This window comes from Ursus maritimus, unplaced genomic scaffold (assembly GCF_017311325.1).
Source record: "Ursus maritimus isolate PB19 unplaced genomic scaffold, ASM1731132v1 scaffold_14, whole genome shotgun sequence".
NCBI lineage: Eukaryota > Metazoa > Chordata > Mammalia > Carnivora > Ursidae > Ursus > Ursus maritimus.
Window position 1 is genome coordinate 13038953 of NW_024423786.1, and position 19895 is coordinate 13058847.

A 19895-nucleotide genomic window follows, 5' to 3' on the forward strand; every position below is an offset into this window, starting at 1 on the left:
GCTTAACAAATTTATCATTTTTCAAACAAGAAATAAAAATGGGGCTCACAGTCGGCTGGAAGTCCTTGAGTTTTGTTGTTTTAAAATTAGCGGAGCCAAGGAGGGGTGCTCCAAAGGAGAGGTACCTAGAAAAAATTGGAGAGAGCACCTCTCAAAAATCAACCCAAGGCTGGCCCCTTTAAGGAGGGCGGAGCCACGTGACCTAGGGGGTCACATGGCTCGCGGGACAAGATGGCTGCGCCCTCAGTAGGGCTGGCTGGTGGGTGCTGCGCCCGACTCGGACTTGTCCTTTTGCTGCCGCTGCTCTTGCTGCCCGGCGAGGCGGCTGGGGGCGAAGAGGCCAGTACGGGCGCGGGTGCGGGCGCGGCCTCCCTCGCGGGCTCCTGTGGCTGTGGTACTCCCCAACGGCGCGGGGACCATGGCAGCTCGGCGGCCGCGCACCGATACTCGAGGGAAGCGAACGCCCCCGGCCAGGTCCCGGGAGAGCGGCCGCTCGCGCCCACCAAGGTGCTCTCTTGATTCCCTGAAGGCGCGTGGGGTCCGCGGGGTTCTTTGACAGGGTTGGGATGGGCAAGGCAAGGGGTTTGAACGAAGGCAAATGAAGATTATAACCACACCCCAGATTGGGCACGTGCTTATCCGACTTGACGAAGAGTTCCTCTCCCCTCCTTGCCCCCCAAGTCGGCGGGATATTGGGGCTCAGCTTAATCCTGCGCATTAGGGAGTTCGGTTTGAGGACAGTTGACCCTCCTTTTCTTACCTCCTACTCATTTCCTCCTCACTCCACCCTGTCTTCCTCATGAGGTTCTCGGGCTTTTAATTTCAAGGCCGACAGATTCGTTAGCCTTGGGTTCCTGTCTTAACTGTGAAGGAATCAGGACAGTGGGGCTCTGTGTCTTTAAGATTGTTGTATTTTATTGGTGGACTCTTCTAGTAGACTCGGTTTCTTGAAGGCAAGAACTTGTCCTATTTATCTTGCTATCCTTAGTACTTCAGCCCACAGGAAGGACCAAGCCAACTGTAGTCGCTTTATTAGTGCTATTTATCTGTGCCTCTCATAGTGCATGGATGTGTTAACTGTTAGCATACATAAGTAATAACATTAGTCATAACGATTATTTCATTCTTTCCAAGTACTTTGCATATTGGTATGGTTGTGGAAAAAACTTAAGGGGACTAGAACTAAGATGTTTGACTCCTAAACTAGTGCTCCTTCTTGTATACCGACTACATTCTTTCCTTATTTTTTTAATCCCACTTTTCTTCCCTGTGATTTAATTCTGAACAATATTCAGGACTTAGGTGAGAGGTAGTGTCCTCTAGCAGGCCTTACCTGACTTCTTTCTTTTTCTTCCCCTGAAGTATTTCCATATGCTGCCACCAGTCTTTACTCTGATGTTACAATTACCAAAGATACTTGTCTCAGGTGTCTTTCTCTAACTAGGGAGTGAGGGTGGTAGGGGTTAGGACTATAACTTTGTGTCTCTGGTATAGTGTTAGGGAGCTGGTGATGGGGCTTTTCGTTGTTTCCCCATTTTGTGTAATTTTTGGCCTTTAAAATTCTGTTCCTCAGAGGATGCGCTGCATTATTAGTGTTTATCTTTTGTGCGGTGGGAGCCCTGGTTATTGTTGTAGTATGTATTGGCCATACATGATTTTAATTCCTTTCTACCTTTTCTGGTATTTGATAATCAGTTCTTCCTTCCTTCAAAAGAGAAAGTCCTATGTCTTTTTTGTCTGCTTTGTAACTAATAGGGTAGCTGTCTTACTGCATTTACACACTGAGCTGTATGAAATTTTTCCCTAGAACCTTCTGGCCAGTACAGAACATTCTGCATTTTAAATGCTCTATTATATTCCTTTTGATATCAGAATGAGATGTGGGTACCAGTATCTTTTAAATTAAATTTATAAGATATACATTTTTCCATTTCTTCAGAGTGGTTTTGTGTCTGGACTAGGTATTGTATGGGTCATCTTTGACCAGTTCTTTCCTCCCTCCCTCCCTCCTTCCCTTCCTTCCTTTCTTCCATATATGTTTTTATTTTATGCTCATTTTCACTTGAATTCACCTTCTTTAAAGTTTGGAGGCATCCCATGCTATTAGTAAACTAGCAGTTGCTAAGAACACTCTTCACAAGCCTTCAAGGACTCAACTTAATTATTGAACCTGAAGTAGCCTTGTTGTCAAGAAAAAAGACTTCATAGGAGGCAGTTCTTTATCTCTCTGATTTCCTCGATTTCAAGTATTTTGGTTCGTGTGTAGATGCCTTTGGTCTAATTCTGACACTTAGCCATTTATTCTGAATTCAAGAACTTCAATATTACAGGAGAGGTGCCTGGTTGTAGTGATAGTGCTTTTTTCCCTTAATCTTTAAAAAAAAATTTTTTTTAAGACTTAATTTTTTAGCAGATTTTTAGTTTCACAACAAAATTGAGAGGAAGGTACAGGGATTTCCCATAATACCCCCTGCCCCTACACAATGCCTAACCTCCACCATTATCAATATCCTCCACCAGAATGGTACATTTGTTACAATTGATGAGTCTACATTAATGCATCATGATTACCAAAGTCCATAGTTTTCCTTAGGGTTCACTCTTGGTGTTGTACATTCTGTGAGTTTGGACAAATGTATAATGATGTATATCATTATAATATCATATAGTACTGTATAGTATAGTATTTTCATTCCCCTAAAAATCCTTTGTGTCCCTCTATTCATTCCTCCCCCCTCATCCCCACTGGCAATGTCTGATCTTTTTTTTTTTAATATTGATTTTTTTATTTTGGAGAGAGCGGGAGCGTGCGCACACATGATTGCTAGAGGAGGGGCAGACTCCCCATTGAGTGCGGAGCCTGAAGCATGGGCTGATCTCACAACCCTGAGATCATGACCTGAGTCAAAATCAAGAGTCAGATGCTTAACTGACTGAGCCATCCAGGTGCCTCTGACTGGTTTACTGTCTGTTCATAGTTTTGGCTTTTCTGGAATGTCAGAGTTGGAGTCATGTACTATGTAGCCTTTTCAAATTGGTTTCTTTCCTTGGTAATGTGCATTTAAGATTCTTCCATGTCTTTTCATAGATTAATAGCTAATTTCTTTTTAGCTCTGAATAATATCCATTGTCTGGATGTGCCACAGTTTATTTATCTATTCACGTACCAAAGGGCATCTTGCTTGCCTCTAAGTTTTGGCAGTTAGGAATAAAGCTGCTATAATCACCCGTGTGCAGATTTGTGTATGGATATTTGGATAAGTACCAAATATTTTCATAAATACCAAGGAGCACAATTGCTGTAACATATGGCAAGAATATGCTTAGTTTTTAAAGAAACTGCAAAACTGTCTTCCAGTGTAGTTGTACCATTTTGCATTCTTACTGGTAATGTATGAGAGTTCCTGTTGCTCCACACCCTTACCAGCATTTGGTGTCATCACTGTTCCAGATTTTGGCCATTCTAAGGTGTGTAGTGGTATCTCACTGTTGTTTAGTTTGCATTTTTTGCTTGACACATGATGAGCATCTTTGCCATCTGTGTGTCTTTGGCCCATTTTTATTTTTTTATTTTTTTTTTAAAGATTTTATTTATTTATTTGACAGAGAGAGAGAGACAGCCAGCGAGAGAGGGAACACAAGCAGGGGGAGTGGGAGAGGAAGAAGCAGGCTCCCAGCGGAGGAGCCTGATATGGGGCTCGATCCCATAACGCTGGGATCACGCCCTGAGCCGAAGGCAGACGCTTAACCACTGTGCCACCCAGGCGCCCCTGGCCCATTTTTAAATTAGATTGTTTTGGTTTCTTACTGTTGAGTTTTAAGTGTCCTTTGTTTTGGATAGCAGTCCTTTATCAGATGTGTCATCTGCAAATTTCTCTCAGTCTTTGACTTGGCTCCTCATTCTCTTGACATTATCTTTTGAAGAGCAGACAGTTTTAACTTTAATGAACCCTCACATAGCAATTTTCTTTTGTGGATGCTGCCTTTGATGTTGCATGTGAACAGTCATCACCATACCCGTTGTCATCTAGGTCTTCTATCTTCTAAGAGTTTTACAGTTTTGCATTTTGCGTTTAAATCTGTGATCCATTTTGAGTTAATTTTTGTGAAGGGTGAAAGGTCTGTGTCTATTATTATTATTTTTTTTTGTATGTGGATATCCAGTTGTTCCAGCACCATTTGTTGAAGAGATGGTCTTTGCTCCACTGTTTTGCCTTAGCACCGTTGTCAAAGATCAGTTCATTATATTTATGGAGGTCTTTTTCTGGGCTTCTGTGCTATTTCATTGATCTCTTTGTTCTTTCACCAGTACTCACTGTCTTGGTTAATGTTAAGTTTACAGTAACTCTTCAAGTTGGTAGCATCAGTCTTCTAACTTTTTCTCTGTGAGTATTGTGTTGGCCATTATGGGTCTTTTGCCTGTTTATATATACTCATAATCGGTTTGTTGATATCCATAAAACAATTTTCTGACATTTGGATTGGGGTTGTATTAAATTAATTTTTTTTCTGTTTATTTAGTTTAGTTCAACAGATGTTTATTTGGTACACAAATTTTGTAACACTCATATGTCTTGGGCATAAGGAAAAGAAAAACACATATGTCCTACCCTCAAGGCATTTACCGTTTACCCTCTTGTAGGTGTACGCTCTCTCTTAGTATGTGTCCCTCCCTCCCTTCCTTCTCCCTCCCTCTCTCCTCCTTCCTCCCCCTCTCTCCCTCTCTTTCCCTCCTCCTGCCTTCCTCTCTGTCTGCCCCCCCATCTCCCTTCTGCCTCCATGCAGAATCACCTGTCAGCATCATTTTTCCATAGTGACAGTATTGTAGGAGGAGTAGGTCAGAGTGTTTGGAGAGGAAGAAATGATTCGTTCTTCCTGTACAAATTAGGAAGTGCCTCAAAGACAAGGTCACATTAGAGCTAGGGCTTGAAGGAAACATTTTCAGAAGCTAGGGATAGAAGGACAGATTGAAGGACATTCCGAGAAGGGGAATAGCACGGGCACAAACAAAGCATTGTACAAGTGCACGATGTGTTCCGGGAAATGTTAGTAATTTAAGGTTTCTGGGGGTGACATTTTTCACACTTTTTAATATAACACTTTTCAACTGAGTCTTTTTTTATATTTTAATTCATTCAATGAGCACTTGGCAAGATGAGGGACACAAAAAAATAAATAGCACTGGGCTTTACCCTCAAGGAATTTACAGTTTCACTGGAAAGTTACAGCAGTAAAAATTGTATGAGAAACAATTTAGATACTTTAAAATTTTACTCAAGTTCCTTCTGCTTAAAAATATATATAATTCTCAATGAGAAAATTATCCTAACAATTTCAGCACGGGTTATTTTGCACAAGGTAGCAGAATGTTTTGATCTCCATGTGCCTTTGAAAACAGTTGCTTGAAGGGCATTTAGAATCATGGGATGATTAAATTGTATGCACTGTCTCTGTACGTATGGGTAATTTCAGTCCTGATTTCCTATCTGAGAATGTTTCCAATCAGGTAATGCTTACCCAAGTGTCAAGGCACGATTGAATTGAATGCCATCTCTTCTATGAAACCTTTCCTCCAAGAAGATGTGGTTTTTCTTTCCTCTAAATTCCCACAACATTTTCTTACTCTCTGAGGGCAACTTGTATATTTTCTTTGGTGTTATGTGTCTAGTTGTTTGATATTCTACATGGGAAGCATTTTTAGACCTTTTTAAATCTCTGTATCCACCCCCACCACTTGCCCAGTGTCTTATACATTTTAGACAGTCTGTAACAATTTCATGAATGATCTGTTACCTTTTTTTGGTGAAAACAATATTGAGAAACTGCTGTGGGAATAAAGGGTATCCCATACTTTCTAAAGAAACCTTTGTAAAATATTCTTTTGCTGTATCTCGTCCTCCTAAGAATCCAGTAACATATATTATTCCCCACTTTACGGGTTAGGCAACCGAGGCTTAATGGAATCATAAATCCCAGGGCTTGAAGGTTCTTTAATGCTATTCCATCTACAATTAGTGTCTGTCTGTGTGGGCAGTAGAGTAAGAGAATGATATAGGTGGATAAGCCTTATGCAGACAGCTAAGGCAGTTTGTGATCCAGAGATCAGATCCAGAGATCATGATTCTCTTGTTACCCCCCTTTCTCATGAGCCTTTAATGTATTATCTTAGATTTAAGGAGAGAAAAGAAGGAAAAGGGAGAAGAACTACACAGAAGTATTCATATAAGCTTATTTCATTTTTGTATAGAAGACAAAAATAGCATAGTAGCAAGTGAAAGAAAACACAAAACTGGCTTAAGGAGAAAAAAAGTGGGAGAGGGGACATTTATGGGCTGTCATAGTGGGGAAGTTCAGGAGTAGATATGGCCCCAGACACAACTGGGTCCAGAACCTCAGGCAGATCTTCCTTTTTGACTATTTCCTGGCTGTTCTTTTTTCTTTGTTTGCTTCATTTTCAGGCAATGTCTTCTGTTCTTACTGAGGAAATAGCTGGAAGAGAGAGTATCCCTTTTCTCATAGCTCCAGCCGAAGTTTCAAGAGTAACTTTGAGTGGGTCATGGGCCTCTCCTTAGTAACATCTCTGTGGTCGAAAGAATGCCACGGTTGGCCTGCCTGAGTCATAGCAAGTGGAGTAGTCATCCAGTTCTACCTGAGCCATATAGAGACTTGAACAACTGGTTTTCAAAGGGATATCTGTTCTGACAAGAACAGGAAGGAATGAGGGCTGGGTGGGCACAAATACTAGATGCCCACTGCCCCTGCCTGGAGTTTGTGGCTCAAATATGGTCTTTTTCTTTTCTTTTCTTTTCTTTTCTTTTCTTTTCTTTTCTTTTCTTTTCTTTTTTTACGATTTATTTATTTATGTGAGAGAGAGGGAGTGTGCTTGGGGGGAAGAGCAGAGGGAGAGAGAGAATCCCAAGCAGACTCCCTGCTGATCCCATGACCCATGAGATCATGACCTGAGCCGAAATCACAAGTTGGATGCTTAACCCACTGAGGCACCCTGGTGCCCCCCAAATATGGTTCTTTTTTTTTTTTTTTAAAGATTTTATTTATTTATTTGACAGAGATAGAGACAGCCAGCGAGAGAGGGAACACAAGCAGGGGGAGTGGGAGAGGAAGAAGCAGGCTCATAGCGGAAGAGCCTGATGTGGGGCTCGATCCCATAACGCCGGGATCACGCCCTGAGCCGAAGGCAGACGCTTAACCGCTGTGCCACCCAGGCGCCTTCCCCCCCCCCCCAAATATGGTTCTAACAGCAATAGAGTCACCTTGATGTATGTGCTTTTGACTTGAGTGGCAATGGCACAAACTGATGTAGCAAAGGGGGTTTGAACTTACTTTCAGGGAGGAATGGATTGTTTGAATCTGGAACTTCAGTGAAGACTTGATTAAAATGGTTCTTTTTATTTGGTTTAGGATCCTGTAGAGTGAAACACCTGATGCTCTGTATTTCACTAGAACAACATTTTACATTTGCAGGACAGAAAATTTCATTTCATTCGTGTAAACTGGAAATTATGATCCACTCAGAACAATGCAGGGTATTTTTATTTATAGCCTCCAGAACAGAAACTTCGCTTATTCAGTATTGGTTTTCTCTGATGGGTAATGAAAGAAGAAGAAGAAGAAAAAACTAGGCCAGGAGTCCACAGTGGAAGTTGTGATTGTATTAGCATTGTTGGTACTCACCTTGAAGGAGAAGAGGATGAGAAAAATGAGGTGATTGTGAAACTTCATTAGGCACAACGGGCACAGCTTCCTGTGTGTCTTCTCTTTACATCAAGGGCTGAACACCTGTTCTCAGAGTAGGACCTACTTCCTACTTGTCTGCTGCTGGAAAGCTTTTTTTTTTTTTTTAAAGAATTTATTTATTTATTCGACAGAGATAGAGACAGCCAGCGAGAGAGGGAACACAAGCAGGGGGAGTGGGAGAGGAAGAAGCAGGCTCCTAGCGGAGGAGCCTGATGTGGGGCTCGATCCCATAACGCCGGGATCACGCCCTGAGCCGAAGGCAGACGCTTAACCGCTGTGCCACCCAGGCGCCCCTGCTGCTGAAAAGCTTTTTTAAACTTTAAGTCCTTTATGAAACCTTGTATTAGATCATTTTAATAATCATTTAAAAATTACACTTGGAACTTTTGTCTGAAACCTTCTGTGTTTCTGCTTCTCTGCAGAGCTGCTTAAAATTCTGACTTCTAAGCTCTTAGGAACCTTGCGTCTCAGACATTTGGAGGATAATCAGAATAATGTGTGAACCTAGTTCAGTCCTTACACAAAGTCTTTTAAACAGGTTGCACTACAATGCATGCTGTCCGTGTCTGGGACTGTGTTAGAACAAGAATTTTTACAATTATGAATAACTCACGTGGCAAATTCCTCATCATATTCATGATCTAACTCATTCAGTCAATAGAATTTTTTGTTTTTTGTTTTTTGTTTTTTTGGTTTTTTTTGAGGATCTACCCTGAACTATGTACCACGCTAGGTGCTGGGGATATAGAAATTAAAACTTTACTTGTGATTCCCAAAGAGCCTAGGATCTAGGGGAGGTGAAAACCTGTCATTAAAATACATGTATGTCAGTTGTTAGGATAGATAGAGGTATTTATTAGAGTAACCCAATTGAGGGGCATATGATCCAGCCAGAGGAGGGGAATGCAGGCAGTAAAGGCCTGGAGGAGGTGATCTTGAATATTGACTATTTACAGACAAAGTGTAGGTGGAACACATAGTGAGGGAGACAGTGAGAGATTAGGCTTTGATGGTTAGATATTTTATTTTGCCCTGAAAGGTGATGGGGACACCTAAAGAATTTAAGTAGGAAAGTGGTATGATCAGATTGACATTTTATTTTATTGTTTATTTTTTGAAAGACAGTATATTTACATGGTTTAGAAAAAATTATAGAAAGGTGTGTAGTGAAAAATTTTTACTTATCTGATAGACTTCCTCTCAAATAACCACTACATGAGTTTCTTATATGTCTTCCCAGACAATATTTGCAAATATAAGCAAATACAAAAATATGTGAATCTATATTCGTCCCCCACCTCCTTTTCACACAACTGATAGCACTCCATGCTGTGGTACACCTTGCTTTGTTCACTTTAGTTCTTTGTCTTGGCAAGATCTCTCCATATTAATTTATTAAAAGTGGCTTTTTTCTTGTTTTCATTCTTTTTCCTTTCTTATGGCTGCTTAATTCCCCCCCCCCCCATTCACCTAGAAATACACTGGGTTCCGCTGCCTTTTAAAATATTCTCTGAGGGGCTTCTGGGTAGCTCCGTTGGTTGAGCCTCTGACTCTTGCTTTTGGCTCATGGCTTGATCTCAAGGTTGTGAGATCTAGCCCCTTGCTTTGGGCTCTGTGCTGGGTGTGGAGCCTGCTTAAGATTCTCTCTCCCTCCCTCTGTCCCTCCCCAGCTGCACTCTCTCTCTCTAAAAAATAAATATAAATAAATAAATAAATAAATAAATAAATAAATAAATAAATAAATAAAACATTCTCTGAGATTGGTCACTCCCTCAAATTAACAGGTGATTTCTCTCCTGTTTCTCCAGCTACTTCCACTTCCCCCTTCTTACTCCAACTCTTTGCAGTTTGGTTTCTGTCTCAGTTCAGTGAAATCTATTTGCACAAGTCACAAGTGACCTACTTTAGTTTTATAATCTCTTACTGATTAACTGTGTGGCGAGGAAGAAGCTTTAGCATAACACTGGGAAGAGATTTTTGAAATTTAGATAAATCCAGACATGGAATTGGTTATATCATAAAAGAAATTTTCCAATCCCTGCCATTTCTGGTATGTACTCAGGCTCCCTCCCCTAATTTATCTGCTTCTGTTGAGAGTTCTACCTACTGTGCATTCTGGATGCTCTATCAAATGAAATGTACTGAAGGCAACTACCATGAAGTCCTTCTTGCTAACTCAAGCGTATTATGACTTACTGGAGAGATCTTGAGGGCGTATGCAGTTCTGGCAGTCCTGATAGTGGTTAGCAACCACAGTGATTGGGGATTACGAAGGACAGCATTGCTCTAGTAAGAATAGCCTCATCAGACCCTGCCTTGTATCAATACCTTTCCTTTGGTTTTTGGTAACACTATTTGCAGATCCAATGTTTTGCCCGCTATGGAGATAGCACACAGCCTGACCCCTTTCCCAGTTTTATTTTTATTTTTTGTTTTGTTTTCGTCATCTTGGGATTATTCTTGGGAACCAGCTCTTTATTTTGAAAGCTGGTAAATAAGGGGAAAGAGTTAAGAATTTATTTTGCCTTTCCCATGAATATATCACTGAGTAGCTAAATAACTGAGTAGGGAAAGTTTCTCTTTATAGAAGGATTTCAACAATAAATGAAGAAGATATGATAGAATTGGAATATCATTTTGCAACCCCTGGTGAATTGAACCTTGATGGCTGCTAGCATCAGAAAAGAGAGTGACCCGTACACTGTGTGCTTCTTGATGAGGAAGACACCACCACCTGCAGAGGAGTCTTACTCCCCTCAAATCAAACCTGAATCTGATAAAGCCTCTAGATTCAGCTATCGATTTTCAGGAGGTACAGAGGACAGGGGATAATGATAAATAAACTACATTATAAGGTTGCAGTCAACAAAAATCTTGACTCTGGGAATCTTCGACAAGTGACCCAGTTTCTCTAACAAATAAATGCAAGGGGGAAAAAGAAGTAAAGGGGGAACCTTTGTGACTTGGATTCCTAAATGCCGTATTTTACAAAAAAAGAAAAACCATAAAAACTATAATGTTTAGGGATGCATAGTTAAATAATTAAACTACAAATAAAATAAGGAATGCATATAAAAGTCAGGATAGTACAGTATGGTGACTAGAGGTAATAATACTATATTATGCATTTGAAAGTTGCCAAAAGAGATCTTAAAAGTTCTTATCACAAGAAAACAGTTTAACTGTGGTAATGGATGTTGACTAGACTTGTGTTGACCATTTCATAATATATACAAATACTGAATCATCATGTTGTATACCTGGAACTAATATAATATCATATGTCAATTATATCTTAAAAATAAGTTAAAAGTCAGGACAGTGGTTTTTCTCTGTGGTGAGGGGGGAGGATTTGTGTTCAAGATGGGCATAGGAAGGGCTTTTGGAGTGACTGCAAGGTATTTTCATGGAGGGATGGTTATAAGGATCTTTAACTTACAATTTATTAAACAATACATTTAATGCTTTTTAAAATATTTGTTATAACTAAAAAAGATTTTAAGTTTTAGATGGTGTGGTAAAGGTATTTCCATTCTCCCCCTAAGACAAGAATAATAACAAAAGTAGCCGTATGCCCTGAATTTTCCAAGCAGTGATCTGTAAGGTGCACTAAAAACATCACTAGAATAAATTTGAAATATTGTACTGGTTAATTTGGGTTTCCGCTTAATTCCTTATAGAACTGACAAAAAGTACACAGTATATTTTAGAGAAATAAAAAGCCATGCCTTTCTAGAACTGACCGATCTTTTAAAAAATTATTTTTATTAAAAAAAAATTCTTGGGACACGTGGGTGGCTTAGTCAGTTAAGTGTCTGTCTTCAGCTCAGGTCATGATCCCGGGGTCCTGGGATCGAGCCCCATATTGGGCTCCCTACTCAGCAGGGAGTCTGCTTCTCCCTCTCCCCCTGCCTCCTCCCCCCTGCTTGTGCTCTCTCTCTAATAAATAAATAAAATCTTTAAAAAAATTCTTTTTATTGAGGTGTAATTGACTACTTTTTTTTTTTTACCCCTCCCCTGCCCCCACCCCTGCCTGTGGCAACCACCAATCTGTTCTATGAGCTTGGTTTTTGTTTGTTTAGATTCCACATACAACAGAGATCATATGTTGTTTGTGTTTCTCTGACTTATTTTACTTAGCATAATGCCCTCAAGGTCCATCCATGTTGCAAATGGCAAGATTTCAGTCTTTTTTATGACTGAATGATATATATCTATGATGCATATGATATAAAAGGACATATATTTAAATACACACATACTTGTATACATACCACAATATCTTTTTTTTTTTAAGATTTTATTTGAGAGAGAGGGAGAGAGCACAAATAGGGGGGAGGGGCAGAGGGCGAGGGAGAAGCAGACTCCTCACTGTGCAGGGAGCCCAACCCAGCCAGGGCTTGATCCCAGGACCCCAGGGTAGTGACCTGAGCCAAAGGCAGATGCTTAACCAACTGAGCACCCAGGTGCTCCCATACCACGATTTCTTCATCCATTCATCCATCCATGGACACTTAGGTTTCCATGTCTTGGCTATTGTAAATAGTGCTACATTGAACATTGAGGTGCATACATCTTTTTTTTTTTTTTAAAGATTTTATTTATTTATTTGACAGACAGCCAGTGAAAGAGGGAACACAAACAGGGGGAGTAGGAGAGGAAGAAGCAGGCTCCCAGCAGAGGAGCCCGATGTGGGGCTCGATCCCAGAACGCCGGGATCACGCCCTGAGCCGAAGGCAGACGCTTAACGACTGAGCCACCCAGGCGCCCCACATACATCTTTTTGAATTTGTATTTTAGTTATCTTTGGGTGAGTACCCAGAAGTGCAATTGCTGAATTATATGGTAGTTCTTTAAATAATATTTTTTAAGTTTTTGAGGAGCCCCCCTACTGTATTCCATTGCGCTTGCACCAATTAACATTTCCACCAACAGTGCGCAGGACTTTCTTTTAACCACATTCTTGCCAAAACTTGTTACTTCTTGTCTTATTGTTAGTAACCATTGTAATGGATGTGGGGCATATTGATAATAGCCATTTTAACAGGTGTGAGATGCTATCTCAGTGTGGTTTTGATTTGCATTTCTGTGATAATAATGGTGTTGTGTATCCTTTCACGTACCTTTTGATTATTTGTATGTTTTCTTTGGAAAAATGTCTATTCAGATCTTCTGCCCATTTGTTAAGAAGTTTTTTGTTTTTGTTTTGCTGTTGAGTTGTATGGGTTCTTTATATATTGTGAATATTAACTCTTTGTCAGATATATAATTTGTAAAAAATTATATACCATTCATTAGGGTGCCTTTTTATTTTGTTGATCGTTTCCTTTGCTGTACAGAAGCATTTTAGTTCAGAATAGCCCCACTTGCTCATTTTTGCTTTTGTTACCTTTGGTGTTGGGTTCAAAAAATCATCACCAGCACCTGTGTTAAGGAGTTTACTGCTTATGGGATATGGTTTCAGGTCTTATGTTCAAGTCCTTAATCCATTTTGAGTTTATTTTTGTGTATGGTATAAGATAGTGGTTTAGTTTCATTCTTTTGAGTGTGGCTATCCAGTTTTCCAGCGCTACTTATTGAAGACACTGTTCTCTCCATTTGATATTCTTGGCCTTTTTGTTGTAAACTTATTGACCATGTATGCATGGGTTTATTTCTGGGCTCTCTATTGTGTTTCACTGTTTGTTTTTATGCCAGTGCCATACTGTTTTAATTGCTGTAGCTTTGTAATATTGTTTGAAATCAGGGAGCATAATGCCTATGGGCTTGTTGTTCTTTCATAAGATTGCTTTGGCTATTCAGGGTCTTTTTTGGTTCCATACAAATTTTAGGATTGTTTCTTCTATTTCTGTGAAAAATGCCAGTGGAATTTTGATAGGAATTGCACTGAATCGTAAGAAGGCTTTAAAAATATTAATTCTTCCATTCCATGAACATGAATTATCTTGCCAGTTATTTGTGTTGTCTTCAATTTCTTTCCTTAATGTCATTATAAGTATACAGGTCTTTCACCCCCTTGGTTAAATTTATTGCTAGATACTTTATTATTTTTGATGCAATTACGAATGAGATTGTTTTAATTTGTCTGATAGTTGGTTATTAATGTATAGAAATGTAACAGGTTTTCTTTTTTTTTGGTATTGATTTCGTATCCTGCAATGTTACTGGAATTTGTTTATTAGTTTAACAGTTTTTTGGTGTAGTCTTTGGTGTTTTCTATGTATGTCATCTGCACATGGTGACATTTTTACTTCTTCCTTTACAATTTGGATGTCTTTTATTTCTTTTTCTCATCTAATTACTCTGGCTAAAACATCCAATATTAAAATGAATAAAAGTGTCAAGAGTGGGCATCCTTGTCTTCTTCCTGATCTTAAAGGAAAAGCTTTTAGCTTTTTACCATTGAGTATGACTTGTCATATTTGGCCTTTATTATGTTGAGGTACATTCTGTTTATATCCACTTTATTGAGAGTTTTTATCGTAAATGGATGTTGAATTTTTTCAAATGCTTTTTTGCATCTATTGAGGTGATCATATGATTTTTGTCATACATTTTGTTGATGTGGTGTATCACATTGACTGATTTGTGGATATTGAACCAGCCTTTCATCCCAGGAATAAATTCCACTTGATCATGGTATATAATCCTTTAATGTATTGTTGAATTCAGTTTGCTAATATTTTGTTGAGGATTTTTGCATCTATGTCCATCAGACATACTGGCCTATAATTTCTTATTCTTGCAGTATCCTGTCTGCTTTCGGTGTTAGGATAATGCTGGCCTCATAAAGTAAGTTTGGAAGCACTCCCTCCTCTTCAGTTTTTTGGAAGTGTTTGAGAAGAATTCGTTGTAATTCTTCTTTGAATGTTTGGTAGAATTCATCAGTGAAGCCATCTGGTTCTTGACTTTTGTTTTTTTGGGAAGTTTTTGATTACTCATTCAATTTCCTTAGTCGTAATTGGTCTGTTCAGATTTTCTGTTTCTTCAATTCAGTCTGGTAGGTTGTATGTTGCTAGAAATCTTTCCATTCTTTTGGGTTGTCCATTCTTTGGGCATATAATTATTCATCGTGGTTTCTTATGATCTTTTGTGTTTCAGTGGCATGACTTCTAATATCTCCTCTTTCATTTCTGATTTTATTTGAGTACCCTCTCTTTTTCTTGGTAAGTCTAGCTAAAGATTTATTTTTATCTTTTCAAAGAACCAGTTTCTTAAGGTAGGTGTTTATTGCCCTGAACTTCTCTTAGAATTTCTTTTTCTGCACCCCATACATTTTGGTTTATTTCTATTTTTATTTGTCTCATGGTATTTTTTTATGTGTCTTTTGATATCTTCTTTGACCTCTTGATTGGTTAGTAGCATGTTGTTTAATTTTCACATATCTGTGAATTTTCCGGTTTTCTTTATGGAATTGAGTTCTAGTTTCATATCATTTGTGCTTGGAAAAGATGCTTGATATGATTTCAGTCCTCTTAAATTTATTAAGACTTGTTTTGTAGCCTAACATGTGATCTATCCTGGAGAGTGTTCCATGTACACTTGAGAAGAATGTGTATTTTTTTTGCTTTTGGATGGGATGTTCTGTATATGTCTCTTAAGTTCATCTGGTCTAATATGTTGTTTAAGGTTGCTGTTTCCTTATTGATTTTCTGTCTGGGTGATCTATCCATTGATGTAAGTGGGATATGAAGTCCCCAATTATTATTGTGTTGCTGTCTGTTTCTCCCTCTAGGTCTGTTAATATTTAGTTTATTTAGGTGCACCTATGTTGGCTGTATAAATTTTTGCAAGTGTTATATCCTCTTGTTGGATTGGCCCCTTTATCATTATGTAGTACTCCATGTGTTTTATTATAATCTCTATTTTAAAGTTGATTTTGTCTGATATGAGTATAGCTACTCCAGCTTCCTGTTGGTTTCCATTTTCATGGAGTATCTTTTTCCTTCCCTTCACTTTCAGTCTCTGTGTATCCTTACATTTCAAGTGAGTGTCTTGTAGATTGCATATAGATGGGTCTTGTTTTTTAATTTGTTCAGCTACTCTTTGTCTTTTGATTGGAGAACTTAGGCCATTTACATTTAAAGTAATTATCGATAGGTATGTACTTATTGCCATTTTATTCATTGTTTTCTGACATTTTTGGTTATTCCTCTCTGTTCCTCTTTTATTCTCTTGCTATCCTTCTTAGTGGTTTGATAGCTTTCTTTAGTGGTATGATTATATTCCTTTTCCTTTATCTTTTGTATATTTACTATAGGTTTTCCCTTTGTGATTACCATGAGGTTTACATGTAACAACTTATATCTGTAACAGCCTATTTTTAAGTAGATAATTTAAGTTTGATTGCATTCTAAGGCTTAACATTTTTACTCCCTACTGCCATGTTTCATGTTTTTGACATCTCTTTTTATATCTTTTCATCTTACTTATCCCTTAACTACTTCTTGTAATGAGTTATTTTCACTACTTTTGTCTTTTAACCTTCATGCTAGCTTTATAAGTGATTAATCTACTATGTTTACTATATATTTATAAATATCATATAATTCCTTGTCTTGTGGCTGTTTAATTTTCTGTCATGTGGATGGCCCACAATTTACTTAATCCGTCCACTACTGATGGGCATTTAGTTTATTGCCAGTCTTTTTCTGTTAAAAACAGAGCTGTAATAAGTTGCATTGGATACCAAAGGCTGACATTTCAGAAAGTTCAGTTGGTGCTTAAATATTTGCTGAATGAATGATTGAACAGAAGATTAATGGCTTAGAGGGGAGCAAGGAGGGATGTGAAAGGATGAGACTGGAGACAGGGTGACTGGTTGTGAGGCTCCTGCAGTTGTCTGGGACTAGAAAAGGGGGAGATATCCAATAAGGTGGAGTGACCTCTGTAATGCTGGGATTAGGGGACAGGAGTAGTCAAGCATGATTTCTTAGAACAATAGTAATACATTGGAAAAATAATAAGACATTTATTACCCATATTTCATAGATGGAAAGAACTCCATTTTCATTGGGAAATACATGCACAGAATTAAAGACAACCACTAGCAAAGATAGTCAATGGAAATAGAAAGTAGGAATCAATGATTGTTGATTGCTACTTTCCGTTTCTTTTAATCTTGTTTTTCTAGGTCTTCTGCTGTTATTGCTAAGTCATATTCTTTCTTTTTATTACAACTAGTATCTCTCTTTGGCTTCCTTTTTTTCCTTCCTCAATTTCAACCCTTATTTTATGGATTAGAGGCTTCACAATTCTTATGCTGCTGTAAGATCAATGAATTGATTTTTCACTCAGCTGATCAGAAAGTAAGATCCTGTGTCTGCAGAATATATTTCTGACAGATGGTATGATTGTGTTCTTTTTTAAAAAAATTAAGATAGAATGACATACCATAAAATTCACCCTTATAAATCGGACAGTTCAGTGTTTCCCAGTTCATTCACAAGGTTTCATGACCATCATCAGTAATTCCAGAACATTCCATCACCCCCAAAAAGAAACCCCATATCCATTAGCAGTCATTCCCCATTTCTTTTTCCCTCCCACTCCTGGCAACCACTAATCTACTTTATGTCTCCTTGGATTTGTCTGTTTTGGGCATTTCATATGAATGGGATCATATAATATGTGGCCTTTTGTGATTAGATTATTTCACTTAGCATAATGTTTCCAAGGTTCATCCATAGTGTAATATATATCGGTACTTCATTCCTTTTCATGGCTGAATAATATTCCATTTCATGGATATACCATTTTTTGTGTATCTGTCACTTGATGGACTTTTGAGTTTTCCCTTTTTTGACTATTCTGAATGATGTTGCTATGAATGTTTGTGAAGAAGTTTTTTTCATGGATATTTGTTTTCATTTATCTTGGATATATATCTAGAAGTGAAATTGTGTCACATGGTGACTCTTTATTTAGATTTTTGAAGAACCAAGAGACTGTTTTCTAAAGCAGCTGCATCATTTTACATTCCTACTGGCAATGTATGAAGGTTCCAATTTCCACATCCTTGTCAATATTTGTTATTGTCAATCTTTTTGGGTTATAGCCATGCTAGTGGGCATGAAGTAGAAGCTCTTTTTAGTTTTTACTTACATTTCCCTAATGATTCATGATGTCGAGCATAGGCTTGCATTTCTTAACTGAATATTTTTGGTGCAATCCTTAGGCACTATGTTTTGTGCTGGAAATACAGATGTGAACACGGCAGTCCAGTAGCCTCTTGGAATTTAGAGTTTATGTGAGACAGTATATAGGAGCGAAGTATTTGCAATCAGAGTTTTAATAAGGAATCAATTAAGGACAAGGACGTAATAAGGACAAGACATGTTCCCTTATTAAACTTTTTAGATATTCCATTTCTGTGATTTAAGTCTTTTCTATTTTGGAGACCCACATTCACTCAGTGGTTTTTAAGAATATGATATATGGCATTTTTGCATTTGATTTTAAAAATAATTCAAAAGAAATGAGATCATATTAAAGGAAAAACATACTCAAATGTATAAAGAAGTGGAATATCTCCCTGCCTTTGCACTCTCGCAGCTTGGTGACTATTGCTCCAGACCTGTTTCCATGGCATCTATCTATCAAGTAGAGTTTTGACTAAAGAACTACTTGCCTAGAGAATTTTCATTTCTTTTCTTTTTTTCTTAAAGATTTTATTTTATTTATTTGGCAGAGAACAAGAGCAAAAGCAAGAGAGAGAGAGAGAACACAAGCGGGAGGAAGAGGGTGAAGCAGGCTCCACACTGAGCAGGGAGCCCAATATGGGGCTTGATCCCAGGATGCTGGGATCATGACCTGCGCCAAAGGCAGATGCTTAACAGACTGAGCCACCTAAGTGCCCCTCATTTCTTTTCTTTTTCTTTAATATTTATTTATTTATCTCTACACACAATGTAGGGCTTGGACTCATGACCTGTAGATCAAGAGTAACATGCTCTTCCAACTGAGCCAGCCAGGCATAGCAAGAATTTTCACTTGTCTTTGAGACTAGTCCTTCACTTTCATAGGAGCATGGAGTTATTTTACTGATTGTGCAGTGATTTCTGTGGTGTAACTGTTGGCTGCTTACTGTGTGCTAGGCAGTCTGCACTTTATATGGGTCTACTTTGGCTGTGATGGCATGACTCCCCGTCTCCCCTTTCACTGCAGATGGTCCTCATCCCCGCTGGAGTGTTTACCATGGGCACAGATGATCCTCAGATAAAGCAAGATGGAGAAGCACCTGCCAGGAGAGTTGCCATTGATGCCTTTTACATGGATGCCTATGAAGTTAGTAATGCCGAATTTGAGAAGTTTGTGAACTCAACTGGCTACTTGACAGAGGTAATAGGGTTGGGATGGGAAGGAAGAACTTGTTCTTTTCTAATGTTGATTAACCATTTTTTATTATGTGCCCAGTACTATGCTCAGCAGCTTGTGTATATTTCATCTAATCCAGTTCTCATAGCAATCCCATGAGGCCGGTTATGTTTCAGGTAGTGAACTGAGGATTGGAAAAGTGGTTTGCCCTGAGTTGCACAGTTAGTTAGTGGCGGAGCTGGGATTCAAGCCTGACCAGTGAGATGCCAGGGCCTCTGTTCTTAACCATTATGCTATATTGTATCAATGCTTTAATAGACCAGAGAGTGCCACTGCCTTCTCAGGTTTGAGATAGAAGATAGAATCTAAAGTAGGCCACTTTCCCTCTCAAAAAATTGCAGTTTGGTTGTTCAAGAAGCATTACGTATTTCATTAAGCAATAGATGGAGAAGTACGGTTTCTCAGTTTTGTGGTTTTACTTCTTTTTTTTTTTCTTTTGTTTTAGAGAGAGAGAGAACGTGTGATGGGGTAGGGCTCAGAGGGAGAGGGAGAGAGAGAATCTTAAGCAGGGTCCACGCCCAGTATAGAGCCCGACATGGGACTTGATCTCACAACACTGAGATCATGACCTGAGCTGAAATCAAGAGTCAGATACCCAACTGACTGAGCTACGCAGGCACCCCTGTGGTTTTATTTCAATGCCTGACAACTCATAAGCTCTCCTGTAGCAATTCCAAGTTATTCTCTGGTCGCCGAATCCCAGAGCAAGGTTCTGCAAGTGGATGTATCTTCTAAAAGGGAATAAGAAGGGGGCGCCTGGGTGG

General features: G+C 38.8%; 1 protein-coding gene across 3 annotated transcripts in view; it reads left to right on the plus strand.

Moving 5' to 3' along the window:
- Positions 1-210: 210 nt before the first annotated feature.
- The window catches only part of SUMF1 (sulfatase modifying factor 1), an 89515-nt gene continuing 69830 nt past the window's right edge, over positions 211-19895 (plus strand). The window contains exons 1-2 of one of the 3 annotated variants that reach the window (XM_040628532.1): positions 211-507; positions 18922-19095. In XM_040628532.1, coding sequence (XP_040484466.1) covers positions 232-507; positions 18922-19095 — 450 coding nt within the window. In that variant the 5' untranslated portion in view covers positions 211-231. The remainder of the gene's footprint in view (positions 508-18921; positions 19096-19895) is intronic. The other 2 variants (XM_040628533.1, XM_008697942.2) reach the window with 2 other exon arrangements.